At 43.1% G+C, this 22,152-nt stretch overlaps 1 protein-coding gene across 3 annotated transcripts in view; it reads left to right on the forward strand.

Moving 5' to 3' along the window:
* The window catches only part of NDRG4 (NDRG family member 4), a 372,584-nt gene that overhangs the window by 329,788 nt on the left and 20,644 nt on the right, over positions 1 to 22,152 (forward strand). For all 3 annotated transcript variants that reach the window (XM_030203589.1, XM_030203590.1, XM_030203591.1), the window contains 2 exons: positions 2,244 to 2,279; positions 4,588 to 4,639. In XM_030203589.1, the coding sequence (XP_030059449.1) occupies positions 2,244 to 2,279; positions 4,588 to 4,639 (88 nt within the window). The remainder of the gene's footprint in view (positions 1 to 2,243; positions 2,280 to 4,587; positions 4,640 to 22,152) is intronic.

The following is a 22,152-nucleotide window of genomic DNA, read 5'->3' on the forward strand; positions in this document are numbered from 1 at the left end:
TAAAAGCGTTAAAGCTGCAGTCGGCCCCAGAACCAGATGGGTTCTCTGGGGAATACTACAAGCTACTGCCACCTACAGCGTGGGGAGCATTGCTAGCATATTATGAAGACATGATAGAAAGAGGTTCCGTTCCCCTGTATGCTAATACAGCTTTGATAACGCTGCTACCCAAACCGGGTAAGCCAAGGGGGTGTGTCGCTTGCACCACTTCTCGCCAAAGGTGACCCCCTTCTTGTCAATTTGTAACAACCCGATGTTTCAACCGGGATGCTTATATCCAGCATTCCACAGGTGGCAGCAGAAGGGGATGGTGTACCTATCACATGTGGTGACAGCGGAAGGAAAAATCAAACCCTTTAAGGACTTACAATCTGAATATTCTATTTCTACTAAAGATGCTTTTCACTATGCTCAACTACGCCACTATATTAATGCATTACCATGGAATGATTTGACAGAAGACGTCCAGGAGGAATTAACGGCTGCTTATTCACTGGAGGTGCAGAAGAAAGTACCACTTTCGTTCTATCACCGTCATATCCAGGATTTGTTGCCGGAATTGAACTATATACGGCTACTCCAGGCATGGAAAGAGGACATTTTGCCGGCATTGACTTGGGAGCAGTTAAAACGCATATATTGTCTATCCGCAGAGATTCCGACTTTGCCACCCATTGGGAAATGCAGTACAAATTTGCCCTTCAGGCGTTCATCACCCCCTGGCAGGCATTCCATATGGGGGTGTCGCCGTGGGGATCATGCCCGAGGTGCGGAGTGGATGGAGCCACAATAGGTCACATGTTTTGGACATGTGTAGGGATAGTAAAGTATTGGACAGATATAACAGTAAGAGTGTCTGGAATGTGGAACACGAGATGGCGCTATGATCCATCCCTTTTGTTTGAATTTCCAGTTATCCAGGCACCCACTCCAAAAGGAATGGAAAAATTTGTGAGGAAGGCTATTATAGTAGCCAAGCAAGTAATACTAACAGAATGGATTGCCAGTAGCTATCCCACAATGCAGCAGTGGAGGCCACAGATGATTATGCTTTTAAGACTGGTAAGGTTTGTCTCTTTGCGGACGATACTAAACTCTGCAACAGGGTGGACACCCTGGAGGGTGTGAATGACATGAGGAAAGACCTAGCAAAGCTGGAGGAATGGACTGATATTTGGCAATTAAGATTTAATCTCAAAAAATGCAGGGTCATGCACTTGGGTCGCAAAAATCTGAGGGAATAGTACAGTATAGGGGGTGAAGTGCTTCAGTGTACGAAGGAAGAGCGGGACTTGGGGGTGATTGTGTCTGATGACGTTAAAGCTTCCAAACAGATAGAAAAAGCGACGGTCAAAGCCAGAAGGATGCTTGGGTGCTGTCATGTTTCTATGTTTCTATCTATTATGCTCAGGTGGCTAGTTAGTTGGATTTGACTCCAAACATTGTTGTAAAGCTAACCAAATGTTATGATTAGATATCTGAAAATTACCTGTATTGGCTGTACAATATCTGTGAATCTGAAAAACATTATTCCACCAAAAATGTATATTAAATTGTGAATTATCCAATTGTTAACACAAGGGTTATAATAACATAGCAAAAGTTGTGCCTGCCCTCTTCTGGAGACCATAGGAATTGCTTTATTCTTAACCACTTAAATAAATAAAAGGTCTTTCTAAAACCTTATAAAAATGCTCTGAGTTACTTATGGGTGTTATAAGTAAATGAAAAGGGGACTGGGTGTAAATTTCGGAAGGTGGGGGGGGGGGGGAGATTGTCCCTTGAAGCAATTTCTTGTCCCAGGTGAATTCCAGCTGAAAGTATAAGGGAAGGAAGGGAAATGTTAGGGAAAAACCATTGGGAGAGAAGACACATAAGTGCCTCTGTGTCTTTGTAAAATACTAATGTAAGTGGCAGAAATCGCACCTATCTAGCAAACATGGACACTTACACCTGCTCTTGAGCAGATGTAAATTTTCACACTTACATTATAAACCACTCTAATCTTTGTGCATACTTCAATAATCTGTGTGTGTTTTCGAAAACTCCACCCCTATAGACACTTACCAGCAAAGTATGCACCATTATATTCATAGTTTTACGCTGGGTGGTATTTTATAAGAGGTCATTTATGCATGTATGTGATCATACATATGAAAGGGGTTTCATAAAATTACCCCCTGAATGATGAAGCCAAGATAAATAGGAGGACTCATTTTAACAATTCAATACTTTCTTTGCAGATGGCTGATTCTGGTGGACTCCCTCAGGTCACACAGGTGAAGGTCTTCTGTTTTCTTTAAAGCATTGGTTTGATGTGATAGATGTTTTGGGCTTTGAGGATACACTATTTTTGCTTCATGGAAAATATAATTTCACTGCTTCACTAAATAGCCTAAATTTGAATAAAAGAAACTGAGCATGATAGCAAACAAAACCACAAGGCACATCCAGTTTTCCCTTCCTAGTAGAAAGCCATGTGTTGTGGGCTCTGTGCTTGTGCTAACGCTAGTGTAGGGTTTCCTAATGCCAGTGTCGTAGCCATGGGGGGGGGGGGGCTTGAGGACCTTGGTCCCCCCTCCTAAGTTTGGGCTCAGCCCCCCTCAAAAACTGCAGCACCCCATTTAACAGCTGGCAAGAATGTTGAAGCCCTCCAGCCAAAGAAATTCAGAGCCTGAGCCACTCCCCTCCCCTCCTCCTGGTGCTGCTGCTGTAATGCAGAAGTTGGCAGCATGCCTTTAGCCATCAACACCGGGACTGCTCATGCATGCTCAGAGAGTCCTGGAGTCGGCGGCTGGAGGCACACCACCAACTTCCACACAACGGCAGCAGCACAAGGAGGAGGGGAGTGGCTCAAGACAACAAGGGCTTTTTTTTGCAAAGCTGCACTAGCAATTCAAGCACGGCAAATGAGAGGAAGCCCATAGGGATTGAATGGGTTTCCTTTCATTTGCCACACCGAGAATCAGCAGCGCATCTTTGTAAAAGAGGCCCCAAATGTCTTTGGCTGCCAGGGCTTCAGCATCTTCGCCAGCAAAGATATTTTTAACATATGCAGGGGAAAGGAGGGAATGTGTTCCCCCCTCCTCCAAATTGAAGGTTTGGCTATGCTCCTGCCTAATGCATGCATAAAAGAAAAAAAGAATTGTTCCTCGATACAGTAAGCAAACTGAATACAAATGAGCAATACATGTGCACTAATGTGGGACAGTACACCTTATGTATGCACACAAGAGTCTGTGCTAGTGGCAGCTATATTGGTGCAGAAGAAAATTGTCTATCAGCTCCTGGAGTTGCTTGCTCATACATCTGCACATTTGCTGGAATGCTCTTCTTTGTATACAGTTTTTGGAGTACTACAGTGGTGTGCAAAAGTCTGGAATAAACAGACCATTCAATTTCCATGGGCTTCTTGCATTCAGCTCATGCTAATTGATAGTGCCACTTTGTAGAAGGCACCCTTAGATTATAAACTACACTAATCTTTGTGCATGGGTGCTTAAAAACGCCACTCCTATAGACACCTACCAGCAAAGTATACACCATCATGTTGTCATCACTCATACTTTTATGTACAAATTTAAAAAAATGAAACAAAATGAATATCAATGATACTTAAATTGCATATTGCAAACAACCTGTTCCAGACTTTTGCATGCCACTGTATCATTTATGTGCAGAATAGCATTCCAGGGCATGTGCAGATGTATATGCAAGCAAGTCAAAGTGCTGATACAGTTTTTGCAAATACCGATTTTGTCAACAGGCCAGCATTTCTTTGTCCCAGCACACCTTTCCTACCTCTGCTCCTCCTCTTCAAGGAATCCAGAAAAAGTTAAGGGTCCAATATACTTGCAGCAAATCACATAGAATCATCACTAGAATTGACAGTAGAAAAACCTGTACTTCTCAGATATTAGAGAACCATCAACCCCTTTAACATCACCCTTCCACATGATGTAAAAGTTTGTGATAAGAAAACTGTGCAAACCTTTTCACTGTTTTATACTATTTAGAGAGAGAGGCCAATATTCAGAGTTTATGCTATTAATTTTGGGTGTTAAGCTCTTAAATTTATTTCTTTGAAAATTTATGAGCTGAGTTCTGAACTTCATGCTCAAGATCTCAATAAACACATATTTAGGAGCCTTAAAAATGGGCAGCACCAGGAGCAAATTTAGGATGGGAAAATGTTAAGACCTTAGCATTGATTTTCAAAACCAAGTATCTACATTAGACTGTCAAATCTAGGCTAATGAAGAGCAGGCCTAAATTTAAAAGCTCCTAAATTTAGGTGAATTTTCCGTAGAAAACTGAGGTCCCAGTTTGAATGAGAAGAGGGAACAAATATAGGCACCTGAGATAGACTCCTCAATTTAGAGTCTCACCTTTTTTCAAATATTGGGCCCAGATAGGGAAAAGGAGAGGAGAGGCAGTATAGGAAGAAAGGAAGAGAAACAGTTTTGGGGAGGAGAGAAGAAGGAAGAAGCTTCACATAAGTTTGTGTCTAGAATGAAAGGTTGTGAAAAGTGATTGATCTTGCAGCATACATCTGATCTTCTTTTTTCTGTTTTGTCTCTGTGACAGCCTGGAAAGTTGACAGAAGCTTTTAAGTATTTCCTGCAAGGCATGGGCTACAGTAAGTAGAATGCCTGCTGAAAGAATGTGAGCAAAGGACAGCACGGCTAACAAAAATGCATACTTAGTACAGATGTGTGTGTGTGTTTTGATGATAATACAGATATGCATGAGTTTTCTGCATGTTTTCATCAATGCCGATACATGTGCAGTATTTCATTTCATGTCTTTTCTTTTACTTGTACATTTTTGTCTGTATATGTACATAGTGGTGATTGCATACATCTCTATGCAGGTATGAATGTGTGTGTGCATTGCGTATGACTGCTTATACCCAGTGTACATATATGTGCTTAAATAAATTCCTCCCTGACTGTCTTGTGCCAGGCTTTTCTAGATGGATAGGTTCTGGGAAAAGACAGTCTTGCATTGTACTATAAAGAAGGTATTTATATATTTATTAGATTATAAATCCCATTTGCTAGTATTTTGGACTTTGTTTCTTGCCTTCTGCGATCGCAGTGATATCCCTTATGTAATGTGCTGTGACTGGTGCATTCTAATACGACAAATGTCGCATCTCACTTTTTACAGTTTATTTAAACTTTGCTATACTGCTAAACATAGAACATATCAAAGTGGCTTGCAATAATAATAAAAACTACTAGAAAATAAAGAAGAGAACTGCAATAATATAAAGGAAAGACACATACACTCAAGATCACATATACTGTACCTATCAAAAAATACCTGTAAAACCTTTCCAAATCTTCTCAAAAACCTCCTAGAAGGCATGTGTGCAGCATCAAGGAGCTGGAGATTCAAGTATAATAATACTTCTATCCTTCTAACCCAAATGCTAGCATAAAATAACAAGTTTTTACCAAAGTCTTGAAATATTTTAAGAAACTTTCTGCCCTTATAACAACAGGTAAACCGATTCTGTAAGAAAGGGACTAACCAGAAGAATGCCTTCTCTCTAGTAGATTCCCATCATGCCCTAGCAAGAGGAGGCACTGTCAGTCTATGTGCCATAGTTGCTCTAAGGGCCCTCCCTGGAAAATAGGACAGTACCATACATGCCAAATAAGATGGAGTTTCAGTAAGAATGGACAATTTAAATTGTAATCTATATTGGACCTAGTAACCAAATATAATAGAGTTACCTGATCAAACTTGTGTGCCTTACCAAGCAGATCTATAGCTGCATTCTGTAATGTTCGTAAGTGCCTAAGATTGGATACCAATATAGACCCGCATATATTACATTACCATAGTATAGTTTAAGGGTACACAGTTAGCAAGTATATACTTGCTAACTGTGTACCCTTAGATTTACTCTATTTTGGCAAGTACCAAGTATATATATGAATTAGAACATAGTATAGTTTAGAAATTACAGAACTGTGTATCAGAGTATGTAATGTAATGTGACAAAGGCAAACTATTTTTAAAGAAACACCTCATCGTTGCTAGGGCAACGTTATTGTGGTACTAGCTATGAACAATCAGAAGCTAGGGGAGTTGGCAGTGGAAGGTACTGACTGTGCAAAATGTATGAAAATTCTCTGAAGCTGTGACAGAACAGTGCGTTTTAAACTTGTAAAATTGCCTTTATTAACTCTTGAATGCATTTCACTAGTTTGGCCAGCAGGTGGTACATGTTTTATGTTAAAGTTGTTATAGAAAAGCGCTTGCCCTCTTTTAGTTTCACTTAGTGAAGAAGTGAATCTACATTACTGTGAATAGTATACTTTTAAAACTTGTTGACTGGGCTCTGATTGGCCTGGAGTTTGAAATTACCCAGCAGTTGTTGTTGGTTGTTGCTTCAGTCGTAACCCGGGAGAAGAGAGAGACAGATCTCTTTGCTAAGGCTCTGTGAACAGATATATGGCCTGATCTCCCCAGGTACTTTCTAGGAAGTAAGCAAATATTTAGTAAATGTTATAATTGACCTATATTTCAGTTACCTGTTATTGTTTGCTATTTGCACTATTTTGTTCCACTGTTCGATTTTTAAAAGACAATAAACAATATTTCGTTTATTGCCTCTCTGGACTAAGAAGCCTGGTGGTTTGTGTGTTAGGTCTGTGAGTGCTTTCTGGGAACTGTGGGACCACTGGGAGTGTGACCCCAGTAATCTAGAAATCACTAGGGATAGTTTGAGAGCGGGGAAACTTGCCCAGAGGCGGTTGGGAAGCAGCCAGTGGGAGGAGGGAAGTCCCCTTCAATTCCTGTCTCCGAATCTGGCACGTTCGCTGATCTGGATTCTGTTTCTGTGAGTCCTGACGTCCTGCAAGTTTCAGAATCCAGATCAGCAACGCGCCAGAGACCGGCGCTGAAGAGGACTTCAGATGGCGGGGGTTGGGGACCCCCACCAGCAAAGTTGTACCTGTTGGTGGCGGCAGCGGGAGGAGGGGGGGTCAAATGTGGTGGGGGAGGGTCGGCGGTCAGGGGGTGAAAGCAGGGGGGCCAGGGCTAAATCTGCAGGGGCCCGTGGCCCCACCTGGCTTTCAGTGGCTGCTGAATACACATATTAAGTTAAACTTTAGGGCCGGTGCTTAACTTTGAATGGTGGCCACCCAGGTAACTGTCAGGCCCTTTGACTTCTATTCAATCAGCGGTTCTCAACCCCAGTGGTTCTCAACCCTGGAGCATAACTAATCAGTTTTCCAAATATCCATAATGAATATGCATGAGATAGATTTGCATGCACCACCTCCTTTGTATGCAGTCCTTTCTCATGCATATTCATTGTGAATATCCTGAAAATCTGACTGGCTGAGTGTGCCCTAAGGACTGAGTTGAGAACCACTATACTAGATAATGTTTGAGATTTCATGGTAATGATAAGAGCTGATGCAGCAGGTCTCAGTTTCTGTGAGTAAGGAAGCTAATCGAGGCCCTTCTTCAGCCTTGGCCATCAAGTCTCCTTTATGCTTTTCCTCGATGGCCTCTGTTGGGTCGTCTAATTCAAAAAGTGGAGGCTCACAGCGGTCGAGTGATTGTGATAGCTCCAGATTGGCCTCGTCGCCCTTGGTAAGCAGTTCTTCAGAACCTCCTTCTAGAGTCCCCCCTCAAATTTCGAGAGGATCCCAAACTGTTGGTACAGGGTCCGGTAGTGCATCTGGAGCCGGTCGATTTTGTCTTATGGCTTGGCTCTTGAGCGGGCATGGTTGTCTGAGAGGTTACTCGGCATGGTGTAGTGAGTCCAAGGTCTCTCCCTTTCAGGCTTCAGTGGCACAGAGTCTAGATTTTTTGCAAAAGGGTTTGGAGAAAGGTTTAGCATTATCCTCTTTCAAGGTCCGGATGGCAGCTCTGTCCTGCTATATGGAGCGGATACAGGGTAAATCGTTGGCGTCTCACCCGGATGTGCTTCGGAGTGAGCCTTGTACAGCTTCCCACTCAGGAAATTTTTCTTCTGTGAGATCTTAATCTAGTTTTGGCAGCACTGGCTCGTACACCGTTTGAGCCTTTGTCATCCTGTTCTTTGAAGGATTTGACTCTTAAGGTACTTTTTCTAGGATGGGGAAATAACTAGCTAGAAGCAGACGTGGTAGCTGCTAGAAAAAACTCAGATCATGGATTCCAAGACTAACAGGCTTATTTTAAGGACGCCCATCTTTCGACACAAATCGGAAGATGGGCGTCCTTCTCACAGGGTCGTCCAAATCAGTATAATTGAAAGCCAATTTTGGACGTTCTCAACTGCTTTCCGTCACAAGGATGGCCAAAGTTCATGGGGGCGTGTCGGAGGTGTAGCGAAGGCAGGACTTGGGCGTGCCTAACACATGGACATCCTCGACCCATATTGGAAAAAAAAGGGCGTCTCTGACGAGCACTTGGACGACTTTACCTGGTTGAGTTTTCTTACGACCAAGGCACAAAATGGTGCCTGAACTGACCAGATGACCACCGGAGAGAATCGAGGATGACCTCCCCTTACTCCCTCAGTGGTCACTAACCCCCTCCCACCCTCAAAAAAAATCTTTAAAAATATTTTGTGCCAGCCTCAACTGTCATACTCAGGTCCATGACAGCAGTATGCAAGTCCCTGGAGCAGTTTTAGTGGGTGCAGTGCACTTCAGGCAGGTGGACCCAGGCCATCCCCCCCTACCTGTTACCCTTGTGGTGGTAAATGTGAGCCCTCCAAAACCCACCACAAACCCACTGTACCCACATCTAGGTGCTCCCCTTCACCCGTAAGGGCTATAGTAGTGTTGTACAGTTGTGGGTAGTGGGTTTTGGGGGCTCAGCACACAAGGTAAGGGAGCTATGTATCTGGGAGCAATTTCTGAAGTCCACTGCAGTGCCCCCTAGGGTGCCCGGTTGGTGTCCTGGCATGTCAGGGGGACCAGTGTACTACAAATGCTGGCTCTTCCCCTGACCAAAGTGCTTGCATTTGGTCGTTTCTGAGATGGGCGTCCTTGGTTTCCATTATTGCCGAAAATCAAACTACCAAGTCTAGGGACGATCATCTCTAAGGACGACCTAAATTTCAAGATTTGGGTGTCCCCGACCGTATTATCGAAACTAAAGATGGACGTCCATCTTGTTTCGATAATACAGGTTTCCCTGCCCTTTCATCAGGACGTTATGCGAGGATGTCCTCAACAAAACTTGGGCGTCCCTTTCGATTATGCCCCTCCACGTCAAACAGGGCAGAATTTTTGGTTCTTTGTTACAAATTGAAGATCAAAGTGCCTGTGGATCTGCAACTTAATTTTCAAAGTGAAAGGTTCCACAGATTTTTTTCTTTGAAAATGCTCCATTGTGCACAGCTTGTGCTCAAAAGTGGGTTGAGGGACTGTGAAGTCTTCTCTGTTCTTAAATTCTTTGGTTCCTACAGGAACAGAATCTTTCTCCTCCAAATAAAAATAGCTATGTCCTTAACTACACTGAGTGACCCTCACTTAACCTCCTCTTTTGGTATCTGGTAAGGTTGCCCAGCTCCAGACCTCCAATTCAGACCTTTTTTACTCCTCTGGAGTTAACACAGCATCCAGCAATTTCCAAACAGAAAACCCATATACATAAACAAAAGTGTCCAGTAGCATCTCCTTTAACTTAAAATAAATATAATGGGGTACCAAAAAAACTTTGGGCAGGTCCAGTCCAAGCCTGCCCACCTGCCACCACCCGTGTAGCTTCAGTTACAGTTAAAGCCATCCACTGGCAGGTAATAGTTCCAAACAGTCTTGATCCAGACCAGTTTCAAATAAACACACACACACACAAAAGAAAAGATGAACCTCAGTGTTCAGTCTCTGGCTCAGCTCTGCTTGGTTCAGCCTCCCAGCAGGAAGACTGTACTCTGTTTCAGCTTCTTAATTTTATAGGGCAGAGGACTCCTTCCCTAAGCTCCACCTTGGTACCTGGTTGAAGATGGCTAATATCTATCTTCCTTATTGAAGGCGTTAGAGGGTCTGCCTGTGGAATTCAAGTGTTTTCCCTTTCTGCCTTCCTCTATAGGGATTGATTTTGTGTTTAGTGGTACAGGCTTGTTCTGCAACTCCCTGCTGGGGTCCGGAGCTGATTTTTGGGTTCTGTTCTCTGGCCTGTTCGGTGATGTAGTCAAGGGTGGGCCCTGGTGGGCCCAGGCCCACCCACTTTGGGCTCAGGCCCATCCAGTAGCAGCACACGTATGATGTGGCTGGCAGGGATCCCCAAGCCCCACCAGCCAAGAACTCCCAACAACTGTCCCTCTTGCATACCTTGTAAATAGCAGATCTTCACCTACAGCAAGCAACGACTGATACGTACTGTTCGTACCGGCCCCACAGCCTTTCCTCTGATGTATTCCCGCCTATGCAGAAACAGGAATTTGCATCAGAGGGAAGGCTGTGGGGCCAACATGAGCAGTATGTATTAGCTGCAGCTTGCTGCCAGTGAAATTCTGCTACTTAAAAGGTATGCGGGAGAGGGGGATATTTGAGAGACCATATGGCATGTAGACGAGAGAGGGACAGACCAAATCACTTATGGGACAGGGCGGAGTTCTTTTGCCCACCTATCTTGGGCCCAGGCCCACCCAAAATTGGGTGTCTGGCTACGCCCCTGGGCCTGTTCCCATTTCCCTAGGATTCTCTAAGTGATAGAATGTAAACCCTGTCACATTTATCCATATAATTTTTAAAAATGCACATATAAGTGATCTGTGTATCTGATCTAATATAGGCATTTCTATTCTGCTTTACCTCAATAAGCTCTGGGTGGATCACAACCAAATAAAAAGAGGACAGATCCCATGAATTACAATGATTTATATATAAAACAAATACTCCTTACTCCATATGCAAGGGCCTATCAAATATTGGGCAAACAAGTTCTAGTTCTATTGTAGTTGCTGAGTAAAGAGAGACCGTATTTTGGAGATAGGAACTAATTTATATAAAATTTTGAAAACAAACATCAACAGTTTAAGTTGAATTCTTGCCTGGACTGACAGCCAGTGCAATTTAATGAAAAGTGGGGTGGCATGATCAGTAATTCTGCCCCTCATACGTTTAGCCACCACATTTTGCTTAATGCGCAACTCTTGAGCGCATGCACCAGGCACAGTCCCTCCCACTGAACTCCCTAATGCTCAGTGCTAACAGCACACTTATATTTGCATACCATTAGCGTTGAGCATTAGGGAGTTATATTGCCGCGCTGTCCTGGCGCTATTTTTCTGGCACTGTTCTGCACATTGCTGGAGTTTTGAGCATCGGCTCCCCAGTTTGTTAGTATCGGGTTGTCTCTTCACGTAGGCAGCTGTCACAGAAGTTAGGTGGTTATAATCTTCTATTGATGTTGTTAGTTGTGTGACTTAGAGGGGCATAATTGAACGAAAACGTCTATCTCCATGGGCGTTTATGTCTGAGAACGGGTCCATGAAGGGGCGGACCGAACCGTATTTTCGAAAAAAATAGGCGTCCATGTTTTATTCGACAATTTGTGAGCTGGGCGTTTTTGTTTGTCAGTGATAATGGAAAATGAAAGCGCCCAGCTCAAAAACGAATAAATCCAAGGCATTTGTTCGTGGGAGGGGCCAGGAGTCGTAGTGCACTGGTCCCCCTCACATGCCAGGACACCAACCGGGCACCCTAGGGGGCACTTTTACAAAAAAAAAAAAAAAAGTAAAAGAGCTCCCAGGTGCATAGCACCCTTCCCTTGTGTGTTGAGCCCCCCAAATCCCCCTCAAAACCCACTGCCCACAAGTCTACACCATTACTATAGCCCTAAAGGGTGAAGGGGGGCACCTACATGTGGGTACAGTGGGTTTGGGGGGGTTGGACGACTAAGCATTAAGCAGCACAATTGTAACAGGTAGGGGGGGGGGGTGGGCCTGGGTCCACCTGCCTGAAGTCCACTGCACCCCCTAACAACTGCTCCAGGGACCTGCATACTGCTGCCAGGGAGGTGGGTATGACATTTGAGGGTGAAAATAAAAAGTTGTGAAACATCATTTTTTTGTGGTGGGAGGGGGTTAGTGACCACTGGGGGAGTCAGGAGAGGTCATCCCCGATTCCCTCTGGGGGTAATCTGGTCATTTAGGGCACTTTTTGGGACCTTATTCGTGAAAAAACAGGGTCCAGGAAAAGTGCCCTAAATTCTAGCTACAAACGCATACTTTTTTTCCATTATCGGCGAAAGGCGCCCATCTCTCCTCGGCCGATAACCACGCCCCAGTTCCACCTTCGCCACGCCTCCGACACGCCCCCGTCAACTTTGTACGCTTCCGCGACGGAGTGCAGTTGAAAACGTCCAAAATCGGCTTTCCATTATACCGATTTATTCGTTTTTGTGAGATAAAAGTCTATCTCCCGATTTGGGTCGAAATCTAGGCGTTTTTCTCTTTCAATTATAAGGTGGTTAGTGATGTTGTTCTTGATGTGTGCTCTCTTGTGCCTTTCATTTATGTAAGTTCTTATCGTGATGCCATCGTGCTTGGCGATTTGGTCCATGCTCTGTTATAGTTATGGCAAACCACAAGTATGTTTTTGATGTTGTTTTCAGTTATTCCCTCAATTATGGGCTCCAAGCATTCTGAGGCTGAATGAACAATTGTTCTTGCCCAAGGTTACTGCTTGCCTCCAGAATGAGCCAGATGTGTCACTTGCTTGATAGTATAGAACAAACCAAAAAGTGGGAGAAGGAAGCAGGCTGAACAGGCAATGGGATAAACACACTAGTTTATTGCTGCAATACGTGAGACTCGACACGGCACCGTGTTTCGGCACAGAGGTGTCTGCCTCAGGAGTCTTGTATAGAAGTTTTCTGCAAAAAATAACTTTGTTGCTGGGCAGACAAGTGTAAAGTGGTCTTTAAAAAGACTGTGCATAAATAAAAACCGCACTCAAAAGGATAGATCATACTGGGTTAAGAAATCTGCAGAGGAGAGCCGCATATAGCACTGAGCACACATAAGTACATAAGTATTGCCATACTGGGAAAGACCAAAGGTCCATCAAGCCTAGCATCCTGTTTCCAATCTAGGTCACAAATACCTGGCAAGATCCCAAAAAAGTACAAAACATTTTATTCTGCTTATCCCAGAAATAGTGGATTTTCCCTAAGTCCATTTAATAATGGTCTATGGACTTTTCCTTTAGGAAGCTGTCCAAACCTTTTTAAAACTCCGCTAAGCTAACTACCTTTACCACATTCTCTGGCAACGAACACTTGCTCTGAATTTTTTAATCCAGTACGATCTATCCTTTCGAGGAGTGCAGTTTTTATTTATGCACGGTCTTTTTATTACATTTGTACCCCGTGCTTTCCCACTCATAGCAGGCTCAATGCGGCTTACATATTATATACAGGTACTTATTTGTACCTGGGGCAATGGAGGGTTAAGTGACTTGCCCAGAGTCACAAGGAGCTGCCTGTGCCTGCAGTGGGAATTGAGCCCAGTTGCCCAGGACCAAAGTCCACCAATCTAACCACTAAGCCACTCCTCCACCACTTTAAAGACCACTTTACATGTCTGCTCAGCAGCAAAGGTTATTTTTTGCAAAAAACTGCCTCCTGAGGCAGGCACTTCTGTGCCTAAACACAGTGCCGTGACGAGTCTCACATACTACAGCAATAAACTAGTGTGTTTATCCCATTGTCTGTTCTGCTTGCTTCCTTCTCCTGCTTTTTGGTTTTTTTGTTCAGTTACCATTTGGTTACTGGATTGATAGTGCCAAGGTCACAGCCAGGAATCTGTTTTAGATGCAAGGCAAGAATTTCTTTGAGGTACAGAACACTGTACAGTCAGATGACATCACAGTCCAGCACAGCAGGTTGAACTAAGTATGTGATACACTGATTATGGCAGGGGGGACTTTACCTCCTACAGTTATAATGACTGCAGGGGCCCAGTGATAGCTGCCAGCAACCCTAAGTGTTGTTCCTTGACTCTTTCCCCAAGAAACAGTTTCCTTCCACCTTTTCCTAAGACTTGCTGCTGGCATGACTTCATAACAGTTATTCTGTTTAATACCTGTACTATAACAGTTCACAGTGAGTTTGAGCTATGTACTGGCCAGAATCCCACTGTCTTCTCACAAGACTGAGAGCACCATGCAGTTCAAACTTACTGTGAGCTATGTGGTGCTGGAAGAAAACAGAAAAGCACTTTTACTTGTACGTAAGCACTTTTCACAACACCAGAAAATTCCTTTTCTTCAAGCTTGGTGTTGGGACACTCTTACCTTTGACCTAGCAATGAGCAAAACTGATAGGAGCTATTTTAAGGGCAACAAACCTTTTTGTAAGGAAAGTAAATAAAAGAGGAATAGAAACCTTAGGTTCCTTAATTTCTCAATAAGAAATTACCTTTCAGCAGAGATTCTAGCAAGAAAATTTTAAAGAAATACGGGGATTGCCAAATGCAGGGGAATTGGTTTTGGTTAAATGTTATTATATACCTGATAAGAAAATGTCCTTGGAAGATCGGCAGAGTGGTTTGACGGTTCTAGCAGAGAGGGCGGATTTAACTGCGTTTCTGGAAGATTCCACAGATTTTATCGCTGCCAGAGAAACTCTATGTTGATAGCATTCTTGCACAAAGAGGATAAATTATCTGTTTGAAAGCTTATTTCAAAAAGGGGACCATGTAGTTTTGTAAAAAGACCATACAGATTTTCCCAAATGTATCACATAATACTCAGTTACTAAGAAAAGCTTTTTTTTACTCTAAAAAAGTCAAGTATTGGCTTTAGGAGCTTCTTTTTTTCCTGCGATTTCCCTGTAAGTGTTGTATTGCTTATCAAGGAACTCTATATATATTTTATGATATGTCACACCTTGATAAATTCTTGCAAGAGCATGGTCGTCAGTAATACAGATTGGTTAGTTGGAGTTTGAGTTCTAATGGATATTCCAGTCTCGATAGTATAAGAATTATTCTTAGAAATTTTCTGTATTATTCTTTTTAGTGAAGACCTCTCTTTCCCCTCGTGATGTGGGCAGTTTAAGTTTTGTTTCCTTGTTTTTTTCCTGTTTCTCCTTGTTGGAGATGAAGTAATTTTTGTTTCTTTATATTTCTTCTGTTACTGCGGGAAATATATAATATTTCAAAAAGCAAATTAAAAAATTTAAGAAGAAAAGGATGCCACTTTGGTTCTCAAAAGTAGTAGCCAAAAAGGTAAGGAAAATGCATTAGCCTTTATAAATTACAAGAGATCGCAGAAAGAGGAGACAGGTGACAATATATGGAAAAGCTAAAAGAATCTGGTAGATTAGTCAGGAAAGCAAAGATGCAAATGAAAGAAGAAAATAGCCAATATGGTAAAATGTGGAGACTAGACATTTTTTAGATTTCTTAGTGATAGGAGGAAGTGCAAAAGTAGCATTGTGAGACTCAAAGGTGAAGGGGAGGAATATGTAGAAGCTGATAAAGATGAGGCAGAATTTCTTAACAAATACTTCTGTACTGTGTTCACAGCTGAAGGGCCGGGAGCAGGACTGCAGAAGACAAATACAAATAAGAATGGAGGGGTGGTAGTCCCTGAACCATTTTCAGAGGACTGTGTTCGTGTGGAGCGGCTAAACTAAAGGTGGTCAGAGATGGGGCCGGATGGCATACATCCGAGGATACTGAATGAACTAGCTGATCTTTTCAATGCTTCTCTAGAGTCGGGAGTGGTCTCGGAGGACTGGAGAGGGACGGGTTGATAGAAACATAGAAACATGACGGCAGATAAAGGCCATATGACCCATCCTCTGTATCCCCCAATTCTTCCTGTTCCTAAGCGATCCCATGTGCTTAGCCCATGTCTTTTTAAATTCTGGAACAGTCCTTGACTCCACAACCTCCACCGGGAGGCCATTCCCCCTCCACCACCCTTTCTGTGAAATAGTACTTCCTTAGATTACTCCTAAGCCTATATTCCCTCTTAACTTTTTCATATGCCCCCTCATTCCAGAGCTCTCCTTCGTTTGAAAAAGGCTCTCTTCCTGTACATAAATGCCCTTGAGATATTTAAATGTCTATCTTGTCTCCTCTCTCCCAGCGTATATATGTTGAGGTTCATAAGCCTGTCCCTATTATTTTTGCGTTCAAGACTGCTTACTAATGTTGTAGCCGCCCTCTGGACCGATGTAGTCCCTGTCCACAAAAGCAGACATAACAAAGAGGTTGGGAACTACAGGCTGGTAAGTCTGACTTCTGTGCTAAGTAAATAAATGGAAATGTTTTTAAAACGGAAATAGCATAGAATCCAGTGGATTACAGGACCTGAGGAAACATGGTTTCACTAGAGACAGGTCTTGTCAGACAAATCTAATTAATTGCTTTGACTAGGTGACCAAAAAGTTGGATTAAGGGAGAGTGCTAAATATGGTGTATTTAGATTTTAGCAAAGCCTTTGACATGATTCTGCATAGAAGACTAATAAATAAACTAAGTTCCCTTGGTGTGGGCCCTAGAGTGCCTGAGTTAAGAACTGGTTGAGTGGAAAGTGACAGAGGGTAGTGGTAAATGGAGCTCACTCTGAGGAAAAGGGTGTTACCAGTGGTGTGCTGCAAGTTTTGGTACTTGGGCTGGTTCTTTTTATCATTTTTATAAGTGATATTGCTGAAGGGCTGCCTGGTAAGGTTTGCCTCTTTGCGGACAATACCAAAAGCTACAATAGCCACCCCTGATGGTGTGGATAACATGAGGAAGGACTTAGCAAAACTAGTAGAGTGATCTGGAATTTGGCAACTTAGATTTAATGTTATAAATGTACATAAGTGTTGCCATACTGGGAAAGACCAAAGGTGCATCAAGCCCAGCATCCTGTTTCCAACAGTGGCCAATCCAGGTCACAAATACCTGGCAAGGTCCTAAAAAAGTACAAAACATTTTATACTGCTTATCCCAGAAATAGTGGATTTTCCCCAAGTCCATTTAATAATGGTCTATGGACTTTTCCTTTAGGAAGCTGTCCAAACCTTTTTTAAACTCCACTAAGCTAACCGCCTTTACCACATTCTCTGGCAACGAATTCCAGAGTTTAATTACACGTTGAGTGAAGAAAAGTTTTCTCCGATTCATTTTAAATTTACTACATTGTAGCTTCATCGCATGCCCCCTAGTCCTAGTATTTTTGGAAAGCGTAAACAGTCACTTCACATCTACCCGTTCAACTCCACTCATTATTTTATAGACCTCTGTCATATCTCCCATCCTCTTTATCATTTTCGTCACCCTTCTCTGTACTTTTTCTAATTCCACTATATCTTTTTTGAGATGCGGCAACCAGAATTGAAAACACAATATTCGAGGTGCAGTCGCACTATGGAGCAATACAAAGGCATTATAACATCCTCATTTTTGTTTTCCATTCCTTTCCTAACAATACCTAACATTCTATTTGCTTTCTTAGCCACAGCAGCACACTGAGCAGAAGGTTTCAACGCATCATCAATTATGACACCTAGATCCCTTTCTTGGTCTGTGACTCCTAACCTGGAACCTTGCATGACGTAGCTATAATTCGGGTTCCTCTTTCCCACATGCATCACTTTGCACTTGCTCACATTAAATGTCACCTGCCATTTAGATGCCCAGTCTCCCAGTCTCATAAGGTCCTTTTGTAATTTTTCACAATCCTCCCGCGATTTAATGACTTTGAATAACTTTGTGTCATCAGCAAATTTAATTATCTCACTAGTTACTCCCATCTCTAGGTCATTTATAAATATGTTCAAAATCAGCGGTCCCAGTGCAGACCCCAGGGGAACCCCACTAACTACCCTTCTCCATTGAGAATACTGACCATTTAACCCTACTCTCTGTTTTCTATCTTTTAACCAGTTTTTAATCCACAATAGAACACTACCTCCTATCCCATGACTCTCCAATTTCCTCTAGAGTCTTTCATGAGGTACTTTGCCAAACGCCTTCTGAAAATCCAGATACACAATCCTGCTTATAATCGAACGAGAAAAACGCCCAAGTTCCGACCTAAATCGGGAGATGGACGTTTATCTCACAAAACCGAATAAAGCGGTATAATCGAAAGCCGATTTTTGGACGTTTTCAACTGCACTCCGTCGTGGATGCGGACAAAGTTGATGGGGGCGTGTCAGAGGTGTGGCGAAGGAGGAACTGGGGCGTGGTTATCTGCCGAACAAAGATGGGCGCATTTCACTGATAATGGGAAAAAAGTATGCGTTTTTAGCTAGAATTTAGGACACTTTTCCTGGACCCTGTTTTTTCACGAATAAGGCCCCAAAAAGTGCCCTAAATGACCAGATGACCACTGGAGGGAATCGGGGATGACCTCCCCTGACTCCCCCAGTGGTCACTAACCCCCTCCCACCACAAAAAAATGATGTTTCACAAATTTTTATTTTCACCCTCAAATGTCATACCCAGCTCCCTGGCAGCAGTATGCAGGTCACTGGAGGAGTTGTTAGGGGGTGCAGTGGACTTCAGGCAGGTGGACCCAGGCCCATCCCCCCTACCTGTTACAATTGTGCTGCTTAATGCTTATTAGTCGTCCAACCCCCCCAAACCCACTGTACCCACATGTAGGTGCCCCCCTTCACCCCTTAGGGCTATAGTAATGGTGTAGACTTGTGGGCAGTGGGTTTTGAGGGGGATTTGGGGGGCTCAACACACAAGGGAAGGGTGCTATGCACCTGGGAGCTCTTTTACCTGTTTTGTTGGTTTTGTAAAAGTGCCCCCTAGGGTGCCCGGTTGATGTCCTGGCATGTGAGGGGGACCAGTACACTACGAATCCTGGCCCCTCCCACGAATAAATGTCTTGAATTTATTCGTTTTTCAGCTGGGCGCTTTCATTTTCCATTATCGCTGAAAAACAAAAACGCCCAGCTCACACATTGTTGAATAAAACATGGGCGTCTATTTTTTTCGAAAATATGGTTCGGTCCGCCCCTTCACGGACCCGTTCTCGGAGATAAACGCCCATGGAGATAGGCGTTTTCGTTCAATTATGCCCCTCAATATCAACCGGCTCACCTTTATCCACGTGTTTGTTCACCCCTTCAAAGAAATGTAGTAGATTGGTGAGGCAAGATTTCCCTTCACTAAAAGGTTTCAGTTTAAAACTATGGGAAAAGCTTTTGTACACTTTCCTGCTTATTTTCAATGGAGAAGGCCGGCCATCTTCCGACACAAATCGGGAGATGGCCGGCCATCTCCTAATGCCGGCCAAATCGGTATTATCGAAAGCCAATTTTGGCCGGCTTCAACTGCTTTCTGTCGCAGGGCCGGCCAAAGTTAAAGGGGGTGTTTCGGCAGGGTACAGAGGCGGGATGGGGGCGTGGTTACAAGATGGCCGGCTTCGGCCGATAATGGAAAAAGAAGACTGGCTCTGACAAGCACTTGGCCTCCTTCACTTGGTCCATTTATTTTTAGGACCAAGCCTCAAAAAAGTGCCCTAACTGACCAGATGACCACCAGAGGGAATTGGGGATCACCTCCCCTTACTCCTCCAGTGGTCACCAACCCCCTCCCACCCAAAACAAAAATTTTTAAGGTTTGTGCCAGCCTCAAATGTCATACCCAGCTCCATGACAGTAGTATGCAGGTCCCTGAAGCAGTTTTAGTGGGTGCTGCAGTGGACTTCAGGCAGGTGGACCCAGGCCCATCCCCCCCTACACTTGTGGTGGTAAACGTGAGCCCTCCAAAACCCACCCAAAATCACTGTACCCACATCTAGGTTCCCCCCTTCACCCTTAAGGGCTATGGTAGTGTTGTACTGTTGTGGGTAGTGGGTCAGCACCCAAGGTAAGGGAGCTATGTACCTGGGAGCAATTTGTGAAGTCCACTGCAGTGCCCCCTAGGGTGCCCGGTTGGTGTCCTGGCATGTCAGGGGGACCAGTGCACTATAAATGCTGGCTCCTCCCACAACCAAATGCATTGGATTTGGCCGGGTTTGAGTTGGCCACCATTAGTTTCCTTTATCAGCAAAAAACAATGGCGGCGATCTCTGACGCCAGCCCAAATGTTGAGATTTGGCCGGCCCTGACCGTATTATCGAAACAAAAGATGGCCGTCCAAATTGTTTTGATAATACAGTCGGGTATGCCGCTTTCCGTTCAATTATGCCCCTCCACGGCAACTAGTTAATGATGCTTGCTTTTCTCTCTCTCTCTCTTTTTATTCCCCCCTTAATACTAAACTAGGTCCTGCTTGCTTTTTTTCCCTCTCTCTCTCTCGTTATTCCCCCTTAATAGTAAACTAGATCCTGCAGTGCCTGCTAGATTCTATCTGTTAATGCTGTGGTACAAGGTTTTTAAAACTAAATGGAAAAGACTATGGAGATTAGTTGATAAAATTTGCTTTCTATTCTCCCTGTGCTTGTCTTAGTTTCAGAATAGTGACAATGAATATGCTTTTGAGATGCATTTGCTTACAACAGAGGCAGTGATAGGGAGAGAAGTTTGAGACAGCCTAATTTACCTGGGAAAATGGCTGTGAAAATTTTCTCCCTATCTCACACACTCATGTAGCCCAAACATACCTGAGCACAGGTCCTAGAATTATCTGTCTAAGCTCAATGTTTTTTGCATAGTATGCAAAGAGTATTACTTGAGGCATTCTCAAGTCCCAGTGTACTCGCAATGTATATTTATATGGATTCTTTGCTGGCACTTTTCTCTCCCTTTTCCTCTTCTAATTTCAACAGTTTTTATTCATGGCAACGCAAAGTCATACAAACAACAATATGAATATATAGACATCAAGTTAAAGGCCTTGTACTATGAAACCCAGAATACAGGCCATCATCAAATTTAGCACAATTTTCTCCTCCTTCTTTTTCCAAACCCCACCTCCCATTACAGGAGCGATCATGAAAAGTAATAACTCCCAACATCATACAGTGAGAGAACCCCACCCCACCCCCAAATGTAGGGTCATCCTTCCATCGCAAAACATCCTCTTGCCATCATAATGATATCAAATCAGAACAAATAACAGTCCTATGGCCCCCAAGGAATCCAAGTTAATAAAGGAGAAAGCTAGAAGAGAAAAAAACAACAACAATAACATCCACATCTAGGACTCAAGGTCTTAAAGAAAATATTCTCAATGTCACTTGAGAATGTCACTCTGAGCCTTTGGTGACAATATCTGGATATAAGGTTCCCAAACAGAGAAAAATTGTTTCTTGCACTTAAGAGAAAAACAAACCCCTTTACATTCTATTAACATCAATAAATGAAGTTTATTGTGGCACGCCCAGAAGGAAGGGGGCCTCAGGTACTGTCCAAGCCCCTAGGATAGTCTTCTTACCAATAAACCCCGCCTTCCTGATAAATTGTCATCCCCCCTACCCTGCAGCACAAATACCTGATAGCAGTCCAACAAAAGACCTACTGGGGATAAAGGGACCGAAGACTGTAAGACCATCTCCACAAATCTAATGTCAGATCTTCAAAAATGTTGAATGACAGCTCGACCAAAAGGTATGAAAACAAAGTGGCATCAGCTTGGTGGCATTTCTGGCAAAGGGGCGTATCAATTTTACCAATCTTTAATAGCTGCTACCCGGTGAGGTAAGCTCGATGTAGCACTCTAAACTGGCATTCCCTTAAATCTGCATTAATAGTCAAACTAGGATTGCGCTTGATTAAAGCCAGTATATTTAGAGTTCTAGGGTCCCGATGGAGATCTGTACACAATCTATGTATTAAATCCACCAATGTCCATTGTGGTAGTAACACCATTAGTTTTTTGTGTAGCAGAGAAGCAGAAATAGGGTCTTCCCCTTCTCCCAGGAAGAAGGTGTGAAATCAAGTTGTGTGACCTGCCTATAATGCCATAGTATCCAATGAAGAAACATAGGGCTCTGTTTCCTAAGGTGCGTTAGCATTCTTTTTTTATTGAATTTTCAAGTATTTATCTCAACAATATCAGAGATAATCAGAAAACATTGAAAAATAAAGATTCACTTAAATATTATAGGAAAATATACATCCATCTTTCGTCCACTAATCAAGAAATCAAGAACCCAAGATATAAGAAATAATAATTCCAAAAGAAAAAATAATTATACAGGTAGATGCTCCCTCTAATTATTGTCTCTAGCCTGCCATTCCTTCAAGAATTAGTCATGACATTCAATTCCTCCTTAGCTTCTAGAA

The sequence above is a fragment of the Microcaecilia unicolor genome, chromosome 5 (genome assembly GCF_901765095.1).
Source record: "Microcaecilia unicolor chromosome 5, aMicUni1.1, whole genome shotgun sequence".
Lineage (NCBI taxonomy): Eukaryota > Metazoa > Chordata > Amphibia > Gymnophiona > Siphonopidae > Microcaecilia > Microcaecilia unicolor.